At 38.0% G+C, this 12,552-nt stretch overlaps 1 protein-coding gene across 1 annotated transcript in view; it reads right to left on the bottom strand.

Annotated features, from left to right (window-relative positions):
• Nucleotides 1-1,283: 1,283 nt before the first annotated feature.
• The window catches only part of Trpa1 (transient receptor potential cation channel subfamily A member 1), a 46,000-nt gene continuing 34,731 nt past the window's right edge, over nt 1,284-12,552 (bottom strand). The window contains exons 21-27 of the mRNA XM_048358661.1: nt 11,833-12,002; nt 10,024-10,153; nt 9,464-9,646; nt 5,329-5,397; nt 2,471-2,581; nt 2,231-2,328; nt 1,284-1,494 (exon numbers count right to left, since the gene is read on the bottom strand). Of these exons, the coding sequence (XP_048214618.1) occupies nt 1,284-1,494; nt 2,231-2,328; nt 2,471-2,581; nt 5,329-5,397; nt 9,464-9,646; nt 10,024-10,153; nt 11,833-12,002 (972 nt within the window). The remainder of the gene's footprint in view (nt 1,495-2,230; nt 2,329-2,470; nt 2,582-5,328; nt 5,398-9,463; nt 9,647-10,023; nt 10,154-11,832; nt 12,003-12,552) is intronic.

Below are 12,552 nucleotides of genomic sequence, written 5' to 3'. Positions count from 1 at the left end.
CTTCTATGTTTGTAATTCTCCAGACTTTGTTTTAAGGAAAATAAGGGACAAAGATCTTCATATTGAAAAAGGAGGTATATATGACATTGCCCTTAGGTCATGTCTTCCATCACATCATGAATATTAAAATGTCTAGTTTTGTAATATTCCAACGTTGTCACTAAGCGCTGGGTTTGTGCTCAGTGGATGTTTGAGAATGTGTGTGATATCAGGAAGGTAAAGGCCACACAATGCCCATCTCTAGACCAGGTCAGTCCAGTGTGTGACGGGTGTATGTAATGAGATGGTTAGCAGCTGTTGGACAAAGAACATCTGGTGACTGTTTATTTTAGAAACATAATGGCCAGTGGGAAAGAATGATAAACAGAGTAAAAGCCACAAAAATTATAACATCTTTGTATATTAAAAGCACTCACAATGATAATATTCATACATAACACAAGGACATAAGCACAGTCAAAACCATAATCATGGAATGGGTGTCTTTGGGGTACAAAGGAGTGAACATGAGACTTGGGATAAAGGGAAAAACTAAACCAAGAGAAAGACTTTGTAGATAAATGATGGGGTATGCAGTTAATTCATACTTGAGACATCAAAGAAAAATGTATAGATGTGGTAGAGGGAATCTCCTAAATATCAAAATAAAAACTAAATGCAATAAGAGGCACCATAACCACAGGAAAATAAATAGCTTTTGTAGTTACTATGATCACTAGCAAACAAAAAGTGCAGAGGAAAGGCATGCTATTTATAATGACATTCATGAATATCATAAGGTTTATTAATTGGGACTTCACCTGTACAGTTCAAAGTGGTGATATGATATATGCTGGGACCAACAAGAAGGGTGGATCTGTTTATCATAGTAAGAACAGACAAGGTACACACAGTGCCTTCAAGTTCTTCTAACACAGAAAAGCTACCCACATAGTTGAACTGAATCTAATATTTAGGACTATAATCTATGGCAGCTGATATTATATGGTTATTAGCAAGCAGAAATTCAATGATGTGTTCTAGCTAATTTGCTTTCTATCTGTTCAAATAACAAGATAACTTTCCATTGATATCCAACCTGAAACTAAGCAAGGATATCCTGGATACATAGTGATTTGCAGAACATATGAATGGAGACACAGCTTACTTTGATATAGAACAGGACTGCTAGTTTCCTACATAGTGACTTCAACCAGCTTTCTGCCTCTTCCTCACTCTTTCTATGTTTAAATGAGATACAACTGCTGCCCCTCAAAGAGCCTCACTGAAGGTCATTGGGGCAACTAGTGCTTAGGACTGTGTGTTTTTGTCTTCACTGCTCTCAACACGAAATTCCATTTGCTATTCATTTGTTCCAGGCGCTCTTTTTTGAAACTGTCTTGAAAAGAACAATGGTTATCTTCATCCTCTGTTTCAGAGATGATCTCCATCTTCTGAATGATGAGTTTGATGAGTTCGTGCTGCTTTTCTAAGAGAGAAGTGAGGTCCTTCAGCCTAAAAGAATATACAGAATTTGTGAATTTATTTCCAATTCTTCTTTTTGCCCTACTGAGGTAGGAAGGTATAGATACTAGAAGTGGTTCATATAGGATTTATATATAGCATTTGTTATATATATTATATTGTATACTATAATATATGTTTCATATTATATTATATATTTACTATATATTATATATTGCATTTCCTCATGCTAGTCATAAAGCTTTCAAAGGAGATACATTTAAATGATTTTTCGCAAAGTTGACATAATTTGTGGCAACTTTTTTGTTGTTGTTGTTGTTGTTCCTAGTTACAGACAAGAAACTATTGCATAGAAAGGTTAAATGCCTTTCACAGGATTATAAATAGTGGAAAAGGGATTTAAATTTGGGGAAACAAAGCCAGAAGCCTTCATTTACTATGGCCCCTTTCCTGCTACTCCAGAGGTCCTCATTCAGAATTTTGCTGTATAAAATCACACTACTCATGAATAACATGGTTTAAAATAATACTCCAGACTTAAGGAAATTAGCATTTTGATTTTCAATCAATCTTTGAAAGACAAACTACTTGGTTAATACTCACAAGTAAGTTTTGGTGTCTAAAAATTGCCTTGTGATTCTGAGTAACCTAGCAACACTACTTTATAAAGCTTGATTTAATATAGGAAATAGAGACCGACATACCACACATTATTATGTAAGAGTTTTAAAGTCTTAGATAATGATAGAAGAATAAAAATACATACCGGTATTTCTGTTTCAATATTTCCATTTCTAGACATGTGTCTGTGTTTGGTATTTCTTGTTTTGTTTCTTGGGTACCAAAAAAGTAATTAAATAGACGCTGTAGAATAAAACATAATAGTTACTCAAATTGAACAATCAAGGGACCTATTTCCTGGGTATGTGCTGAAATGGAGCTACCAAGCAAGGTACCCTAGCACAAATATTCATAAGACATAGAAAGTATTGGTAAATGTACTTACTAATATCTTCCCATGTCTGGGTCTGTTGGGATACACAATGGTGGATTTGTGATCTACTTTCCGTAAAAACCACATTGGCAGCTTTTTCTCTAAGCTGGTGTGGAGTTCCACCTACAGAGCATTTCGATTGATTAGGAGAGTCATTAATTCGTACAGAGAAAGCTTGCGCTGTACAGAAGCAAGCATATATAGAGAAAAATGAAAACAGATTCATGTCCTGGTTTATGCAGAGAGCAACTGGGCAGGCCAGGCTTCCCTGCCCCTGTTTATCTCACCTGCTCCCACCTGTCACCAGGACCAGAAATGCAAGGGCAGGCAGTAGGGAGGGGTAAGTGGCTACAGAGCTCACTCTAATTCAGCAGGTATTTATTGCTCAAGAACTGTAATTCACATTGCAAATATAAAGATGAAGAGTCTATTCTGGAAACTATAGTGGTATGAAAGTATAATGATATGAATTACACCCAGGATAGGAAAGGAAGGAGAGACAAACTAGGGGATTACAAAGCAATAAATACAACTAATAGGTCTAAGAGTGTTTTGTGAATCTGTACCTACTGTATAATGACCTTTACTTTCTAACATAAAACCATATGATGTTTTTATATCTGAGCATTTAAGTGACTTATAGTAATAAATGATCAGAGGTAACAACTTCCCGTACTACAGGGCTTAAATTATAACACCCACTGCCACCCCTTCCCCCAGTAAGAAATAAAATATTCTGTCTGGCTCTTCAACTTTTTTCTGTGGTCAGTGGTGGGGTTTGAACTTGGGTCCTGGGCACTGTCCCTAAGCTTTTCCTCAAGGCTAGTGTTCTACCACTTTGAGACATCTCCTCTTCTGTTTTTTAGGTAGTTAATTAGAGATAAGAGTCTCACAGATTTTCCTGTTGGCTTTGAACTGTGATCCACAGATTCACAGATCTCAGCATCTTGTGTAGCTAGGATTACAGGTTTGAGCCACCAGTGCCCAGCTTTTCTCCTATTTTCTGCCACTACCATAGCATTCCACTTGGCTTGCTTGCTTTTGGCTTTAATTTATTTTTCAGATAGGATTCCGTACCTTTGTCGATGCTGGCCTGGAACCACAATCATCTTGCCTTTTCCACTCAAGTAGGTGGGATTACAGATATCCACTCCATGCCTACCTATAACGTGTTACTATTTACTTAACATCTTGAAAATGACTTAAATCCAGTATTGGCCAAAAGATACAGGACACTATGTGAGTTACTATTGCTCCTATCTATGAGCTGTCAAATGTGGTTTTGAGAGACTGGCATTTCAAGCCTTAAGTCCAAGATGTGTCTGGTAAGACCCACTAAACTTGCCTCTTCTAGAAATAAGGAAATATGTTCACCTCCCCACACTGGTAAGATTTCCACACTGAGGGGTAAAGTGTGATCTATCAATTTCTTTCTTAATTGATCATGGGCTTAAAAACATTTATGGAGTGACTACAGCTGTTAGCATTTGTCTGGATAATGAACAAATTAGTATTAAAAAGCAACTGATGGCAAACCCCTCAAGTGGTAACATCTGCCCATACATGAGCCATCACCAGTTCCTATGGAGAGCACTGTCTCAGAAATCTTTGGGTCCCTACTTGGGTTTGAAATGATTTTGAGAGAGGACAAAATGGCTCTGTATGAAATACTCTCCCTTCTGATCCTGCTTCTATTGTAGGCTCAGATAAGTTTCAAGCTGTATGTAGAGACTCTGTCTCTGTCCCTGTTCTTCATTCAAAAGAGGACCAGGTGGCATGTGCTCCTAGGCTCTGTGCTGCTTGCTTTCAGGGAACACAGTGAGGCAGTTATTTTTGACTTAGGGTCTTGCTTCTTTCTCAGGAACATGCCTGGGCCACAATTCACCTATTTTAGGCTTCCGACTATGGCTGGAATGATAGGCAAATATAGTAGCCAGCTTATTCCATTGAGATAGAGACTTACTGAGTTTCCTGTTAGGCCCTAGGCTAGAACTGTTATCCTCTCTATTTCAGTCTCACACAAAAGTAGGAAGATAGGTTTGTACCATCTTGGCCAGCTATAGGTTCATAAGATATTTCATAAACTTTTCTACCTGGATTGGCCTCAACCTGCTATTCTCTGTTATCAGCTTCCCAAACAGGCAGGATACTAGGCATGTGCTGCAGCACCTGGCTTATCAAATATTCTTAAAGCATCAAATATCTCTATTCAAATTTAAATACAATGAAAGAACACAGAAATGATGACAGTATGATTAGAAACTACCTCACAAGATTCAATAGTGAAAGAACTATCATATTACTGGAAAAATGAGAGAAATATCATGGATACAGTTAAAACTTCAATGTAGAATATGCTGTGAGAGCCCCTGTTATTGCAAGAAAGCAAATTAGGAGCCCCTTTGAACATCTGGACTAAAATAAGGCATAATAATCCATACCAGCCAGGCATAGCAGCACACACCTGGAATCGTACCACTAACAAGGCTGAATTGGAATGATTGAAAGTTCAAGTTTGGCTTGGGATATACAGTGAGAGTCTATCTCAAAACCAAACAGACATGAATAATTCATACCAGTGGTGATATTCTTTGTCTAGCAACTAGTTATGTAGCCAGCCATGAAAAAGAGACTCTGTCAATTTCATCATTTCCCTGTAGAGAGTGTTGTTGAATACCTTTCACTATTTTTGGATATTTGATTATAGCAAGTATGCCAGAAAACATACAACCAGACACAGGAGGGTACTCTTCACTCTTGGGAAAATATCTCTATTAAATCATTGTGTTCTCAAAAAACAAACTATTCTCATATGCAAGTAATTACGATAGTACTAATTTCAGTGAGTTTTAAATGAATATAATGTTCACCTGCATAGCAATCCTCTTTAATGATGCATGCTTCTGGACCTCAGCAATGTCACCAACTGCCAAACCAATCTGAAAGAGGGCACAAAAACTTTAGCATGACTTGCTTCCACATGTACTTAAGTTTTGTCTTAGTCTATCCAGGCTTCACTAGTAAAATACTGCAAGCCCAGTAATTTGTAACCAGCATGCAATTATTCTTCCCAATTCTAAGAGCTAGAAAGTCTTGCATGAATCAATCAATAACTTCATTTGAGCATGAGCCCTTTCCTCATGGTTTTCTATGTATTCTCACATGGTAGAGGGCAGAAAGGGTCTGACAAATGCAAGAACACTTTTTTTCTTTTATGGAAGCACAAACCCTACTCATGATGACTCAATGATACACTATCATAGGTTCTATGTTCTAATACTACCACCTTGGTAATTAGGTGGCCACATGTAAAATGTGGAGGGACCACCCACATTTCAACCACAGCAATGTCTCCCTGGTCAAAGCACAAGCAGCAGCTGTGAGCTCCTAACAGGGGCTCAATCAAGCTTTGAGAATTCATCTTGCAGAGAAGTGCCTTGTCTTTCAAACCTTTGCTGCATGATGGCTGCATTAGTAGTCCAATAAAGTTAACTGTTACTCTGAAATCTTAAGACATTCAATTGAACCTGCAGTTTATCCTAGGATAAAAATCAGATTCTTTTGGAAAGGGCAGGGACACAAAGTGATATCAAATGGGATTGGGGTATATCAATGCAACGTGGTTGGAAACTCCAGGAGTTTAGCAGTTAGGGTAGGTAAAACAGACTTCACAATAGAAAAATGTTTAAAATATGAGGCGAAGGGAATAAACAACTGTTTATTTTCCATATGTTTGGCAGGAAAACATACTCATTATGGGTGGGACTTGGGCAAGAAACCTTTAAAAATATACAACTAGCCAGGCATTGGTAGCTCACACCTGTAATCCTAGCTACTCAGGAGGCTACTAGGATCAATCAACTGGGATTCGTAGCCACTCAGACAGGAAAGTTTGTAGACTTTTATCTCAATAAAGTACAAAAAAAAAAAAACACCCAACAACCCAAAACCCTGAAGTGAAGCCATCGTTCAAATGGTAGAGTATTAGCCTTAAGCGAAAAGTAGCTTAAGGTTAGAGCCCAGGACATGAGTTCAATCCCAATGACCAGACCCCCCCCCCCCCACACACACACACACACACACACACACACACACACACACACACACACACAGTGCTAGATAGACACAGACTCAGGTCAAGTGGAACTGTTAGCTCAGGTTTACTCCATCTGAATAAATTAATACAATTCACTCACACTTTCATCTATTTTTAGATGCTTAATCCCCATCTTTGCTAAGACTGTATCTTACTTGCTATACCTGAAATGGGAATCCCTGGTTGCTCTCAGGAGCTCAAAGTTCAAGAATCTCTAGGAAAAAATGCTGTATCTGCGTAGGCTACCACTGTATGTCCAGTGCTTAAAACTGGACAGGAAGCATGGTGAATGAATGAACATTCAAAAAATATAGTCCAGGGATTTCAAGCTAAGAAACATATATACTCACTAAATCAATTTAATTTGACAAGACCATAACTTTTATTCTTTAATTTGTAGGCTTTTATATGAGGTTCTCTCCAAGTTCCAAAAATCTTGTCAAAACCAATTATCTCCTATTTGCTGCTTCACACATTTATGATGCTTGCTGTACTCTAAGCTTACAGACTAGAAAAGATCAATTGTTAGCAATTCCATACTATTTAAGGTTCATTGGATGCTAATAAGGTGACAGACGTTGCTTAATGTGCTTTGTTTTAGCTCATTCAATCTTCATGAAGTCCTGGGACATACACTTTATTATAATTCTGTTCTGAATTATGTTTTCAAAAGTAATAACACAAAAGGCAGCCCCCAATTCAGGCTAAAGTAATAAGGGTACGGTACTTAACAGGCACTTAATAGGCACAATGCTTGATAAAATCTGCCCCGTAGAGATGGTGCTTGAGCTGAATTTTGAAAGGTCAGAAAGACTTAACCTCTGGTGGGAGGTTTTTTGATAGACCACAAAAGAGCCTAAGCCACACAAGAGGCTGTAAGGAAAAGTGGCATCGCCCCAGGAACAGTTGGTATGATGTGAGTAAAATCAAGATCCCAGGGACCTTTGAGTGAAATGCTGATGGGTGTAGGCTGGCTAGAGACTATTGAGTTACAGAAAACCTCACAACAAATCATTTTGAATGAAAGCCCAGAATCTTCAGAGTCATCTCTGCCCTAAAAAGGTAGAGAAGGTATTCCACAGAGAACTGATGTAGGAGACTTCACAGGCCACTGCAGCAATTGAGGTGAAGTACCCTAATGGGAAGTAGATGTAAAAGGGAAAGTGTGATGCAGAGAACATGGGAAATTAGAAAGAGGGGACCAAGAGATACCTTCCACTGCTGTGAGTAAGATGACTAAGGAGCAGATTTGGGGTTTGAAATACAGATAGAGATATTCAGTGAGTGTTTGGTATGTAAATGTCTATGACAGAGACAGCTTGTCCTCTGAATAATTTTCTCCTCAAATCTAAAACATTGGAAGAGAAGAATCTAGGCTTCGAGTCATCTATATCTGGTTTCCCTAGTGCCAAAATAAGTGCTAAAATAAGACAGTGGAGTTGTAGCACAGGAGAGAAACAGAACACTGGGGAGTCTGTACACACATGTGTTTCTGTTTTGGAAACATTCTGATACAGACTGAAGGCCAATTTGTCTTTGGCTAGATTGGGGTATCTGAATGTGAAGATGCCCTCTGCCAGAGGGTCTCTTCCCACTTGAATCTCTGTTCAGTAAGAAACACAAGAGTAACATAATGCTTTCCATTAAGATCTGCCAGAAGATCACAAGAGCTCAATAGTTATGTGCATATGAACACATAAGATGATGCTAAGCAAAATGAACTCCAAGTTATGGAAGTAAGTGGTTTATCATTATCGTTGTTAGGTTCGATATACCATGTGAAATGATTCCATTTTCTTTTGTCTTTCTTCCCCGTGGTTTAGCTCCTGATGTCATTGTGACTGATTTTAGTATCCTGGGTAATGTATACACATTTATCAGAAATACGGATGGGAAGGGGAACATCAAAATGGAGAGACAAAAGGCGAACCAATGTAAAAGCAATGTGCTGTAAACCAACTAAAAACTTTGGGGTGGGGCGGAATTGGGAGTGTAGAGGGTGGAAGAAAAATGAGGGAGGAAGTAACAAGTTTGATAAGAAATGTATTCATTGCCTCATGTATGAAACTGTAACCCCTCTGTACATCACTTTAATAATAAATAAATTAATTTTTAAAAAAGATCTCCAAACTGCCAACCCTTCCCCCACCCCAGAGCAATCCACACCTCCACCTTTACCATCTTGGTCTTCCTTGAACTCATTCCATTATGCTCCATAGGTATGGGTGCTTATTACTTAAGGTCTTGAAGAGCTCACAAGCATATATAGACCCAGCCTTAGAACTTTTTTTTGTTCACTGCTGTGTCCCAGAAGCTAACATTTAGTAGATCTCTGGAAATATTTGTCCATTGAATGCATCTTTGTACTCTCCAAACACACGAGCCTCTGGATGTGTTTGGTATGCCCACCACACTAGATAAGTGTTACATGGATGGATTTGTTGTAACTGCTTCTCCATTGTTATGGCTTGGGTATTGAGTGTCTCCCAGAGGCCCATATGTAACAGCGTGGTCCCCAGAGTGACAGCATATGGAGGTGCTGTGGACCTTTAAGTGGCAGCAACTTTTGGGAGCTTCTTGGTAATTGAATAGGGTGGTGGATTCCATCCATCCTCTTCCTCTCTGCTCTGGTTGTGATAATTGTTTTCTTTCCATAAGTGTTCTCACTGTGATACACCTACCATCTTCTGCCCTCACCAAAGCAGATACCAGGCTTCTGAACTTCTAAAACTGTCAACTAAACAAACCTTTATTCTTTGTGATTTAGTCACTCCAGGTGTTTTATTTTAATAACACAAAGCTAATACAACTATCCTCCCACAGTAGAAGGCCACTACAAATTCAAAGAACAATCATCATAATTAAATGTTTCAAATGATTGACAGACTATACAATGACAAATTACTTACCAGTAAATTCATGAGGACAATTGGGACAAACATTGTGAAGGCAATAAGTTGTGCAAAGGAGAGAACTGGATATGTTAATTCTTCTCTCAAAAATGGCTCTAGGAAGGCATCTCGATAATTAATATCCCCTAGCATCATGCTGAAAGTTTGAATTAAAGAAAGCAATGGTGAGCTGAAGGCATCCTGAAAAACAATAGTAAGGTACAAATGAAACACAAAATCAAGACAATTGAAAAGTATTTTATGGAGAACAAAATGACAAAAAATACATTATGAACATTTTTTAAAAGTCATGAGCATGTAGCCACAGAAATGCAGTCCTGAGAAATATTTTCTAAACTCTAACAAAGTTACAAGAAAATTTATGCACATAGAACATTTTTTCTGACAATGGGGAATTTTTTTGTCTTCAATAGAAACCATCCCAAAGCTACCAGAAAAAAATAATAATGAAACATTGTGATTGTTGCTTTCATAGGTGATTGAGATTTAATTATAAAAGCATATTATTTCTGATATTTACAGTAATGGCATCAACTGCATATATAAAACTGCCATACCTGTAAATTCAGGAGAATGTAAAAGCTGAGTCCAAAAGCCAAAAGAAGGAAGATAAAGACTCCTGTTGATCGCAACAAGGTTTTAAAAATTACCTCCAACATAACAATAAATATTCCACAATTTTCAAACCTGGAAAAAGAAAACAAAGACATGTAAATTCAGGAATAATCAAGCCTGATTTTTCAATCCATTCATCAAACTTCTTTTTTTCTCTTATCTCTCATTATTATACCATTTGTCTACAGGATATTTCTTTTACCAAAATAGGGGAAGGAAAAAAAAGCTCATATGTTTCTAATGTCAAAGTAAATGTAATACTAATTTCCTAATAAAGGAAGAAGAGAGATAAACCATGTGACACATTAAGTATGTGTATTAAGGTCCTTATTTCAGGGCACACAGGCCATGCTACCTTCCTCCATCCTCACATCCTCCACCCCTTCCCCCTCCCCAGTTCCTACATGATCAAATGTTTGGGTGAACAACAGATGTCCCATGTGGCCACTAGCTTGTCCTAATGGACTCTTCCATTAGCACAATAACTTCTTAAATGAAGGAACCACAGATTTTAAAATTGCTACCACCCAATTTACACAGAAATCTAACATCACAACTCCACTTTAGAAGTAGATAAAAGTATTCTGTATGAATTAAAAAATGAATGCAAACATATTTTGAGAAATAAAATGTAAAAGGACATTAGGTGAGTTTCAGAGATGGTGATTGACTACAGACATCAAGCAAAGGGTGTGACAGTGCCTGAGCGTGGCTTGAGTCCTCTTTACTTGTAGGCTACTGCTCTTCTCACCACACTAGGTCCTCTCCAGGGACCTGGGGTCTCCAGGTCCCTGTATCACTGGGCTCATGACAGCAGTGGGGCAAAACAGCAGAAAAAGTGAGATTCCTGGAGTTACAAGACTCTGCTTAAGTTCCTGTAACTCAACTTCCTAGCCAAGGTCTTCTACACTCAGAGTTTCCATTTTTTTCTTTTTCCCTTGGTGAGTCGTAACAGTTTCTTCTTCAAGTAAAGGCTGCACTAACATTTAGTGCAATGTCAGCAACTATGAGTAGAAGAGGAATGAATGAGCTTTTTCCTTCTCTTGAGTTAGATTCTTGGGCTCCTCTTTTCCCTCTAATTTTCATATCACTTTTATCAACTATGAAGCTTCTGACTTCATTTGGAGTGTTTCAATGCAGAGTAAATGCTTATCAAATAATATCAGGTGAAACAAGAATAGCTACACTTTTATGATGTCACTGTCTTTTTAAATTTTTTTTGTTTATGTGGTTCCAAGGAATTGAACCCAAGGCCTCATGTATGGTAGGCAAGCACTCTGCCTCTAAGCCACATTCCCAGCCCAATGTCACAGTCTTTTGTGTGCACTTTAAACCTAGCTTTTAATGGGTGAAAGGTTCTTGACCCTGGAACTGAGGGGACATGGGTCAATGTCTGCCTAGGTTTTTGTTTATAAAATCTGGGGTGAGGTCTATGCTACTGCTTCTAGTGTGTGGAAGCCAGAAATGTTATTGGACATTTTACTATACACAAGACAGCCCCTCTTCCAATACACACACAAAATGAATCAAAATGCACCCAAATTTCAATCATACCTAGGTTGGGGGACCCTGTTCTGTTCTTTGAACTCCATACATCCTCACTTCATTTAGATTAATATGAAATGATCTTCACCATTTAGAACAATGGGACAAAATACTGATCTAGTTAAAGATTCTTGTCAGTTCTAATAGTTTTTCCTTTGATATTAAAATTCCTTAAAGATGTCAAAATCATTCAGGCTGGTTTTTACCTTTGAAGATACAATAAGAAGTTCATCCAGTAGAAGAATATGGCAATGGCTCCACATTGCCATTGTACATGCGCTGGTATGTTCACAAACAAGGGCAGCACAAATATGATGCTTGTCGTGTAGATGATCCATTCCAAGGCATTGTTGTAGTCCAGAAAGTAATTCCTTTTCTGGGGTTGAAATGAGTGAACTGTTACCACATAGAGAGACTGGTTGCTTATGAATAGTTTCATGATGTCTAGGATCAGGGAGTCCCCACCTGCCATCCTCAGTTTATTTATGAGCCACCTGGGCATGGATGTGGATTGACCAAATCATCAGCTGACCCAGGGCAATGGAACTTCAATGCCTAAGAAAATCTTACACATTTCTGAGCTTTCCTAGGGGAGTCTATACCATCGCAAGGTACTGCAAGTTGGTTTAATATTCATGAGATCTCTCTGCTTATCTTAAGACAGATATGTGGGCCTTTCAGCATACAAAGAACAAAATCTTCTTTGAATAAGGTTTGTGCTCTGTGCTGAGACTAAATCAGAGAGGCAAACAAAGCACAGTGGTATTCTTAAAGATTTCATCTTTCAGGTATTAGGATATCCCATCTTGTAGAGCACTTAAATATCAATAAGCAAATGTTCAGTGCAAATCTGAACAATTGTATATAACTTTGTAGATCAATTAAAATTATGATATGTAATTTTCATTTAGGAAAATGAAAAATGG

The sequence above is a fragment of the Perognathus longimembris genome, chromosome 12 (genome assembly GCF_023159225.1).
Source record: "Perognathus longimembris pacificus isolate PPM17 chromosome 12, ASM2315922v1, whole genome shotgun sequence".
Taxonomy (NCBI): domain Eukaryota; kingdom Metazoa; phylum Chordata; class Mammalia; order Rodentia; family Heteromyidae; genus Perognathus; species Perognathus longimembris.
This window is presented reverse-complemented; position numbering and strand designations above follow the sequence as displayed.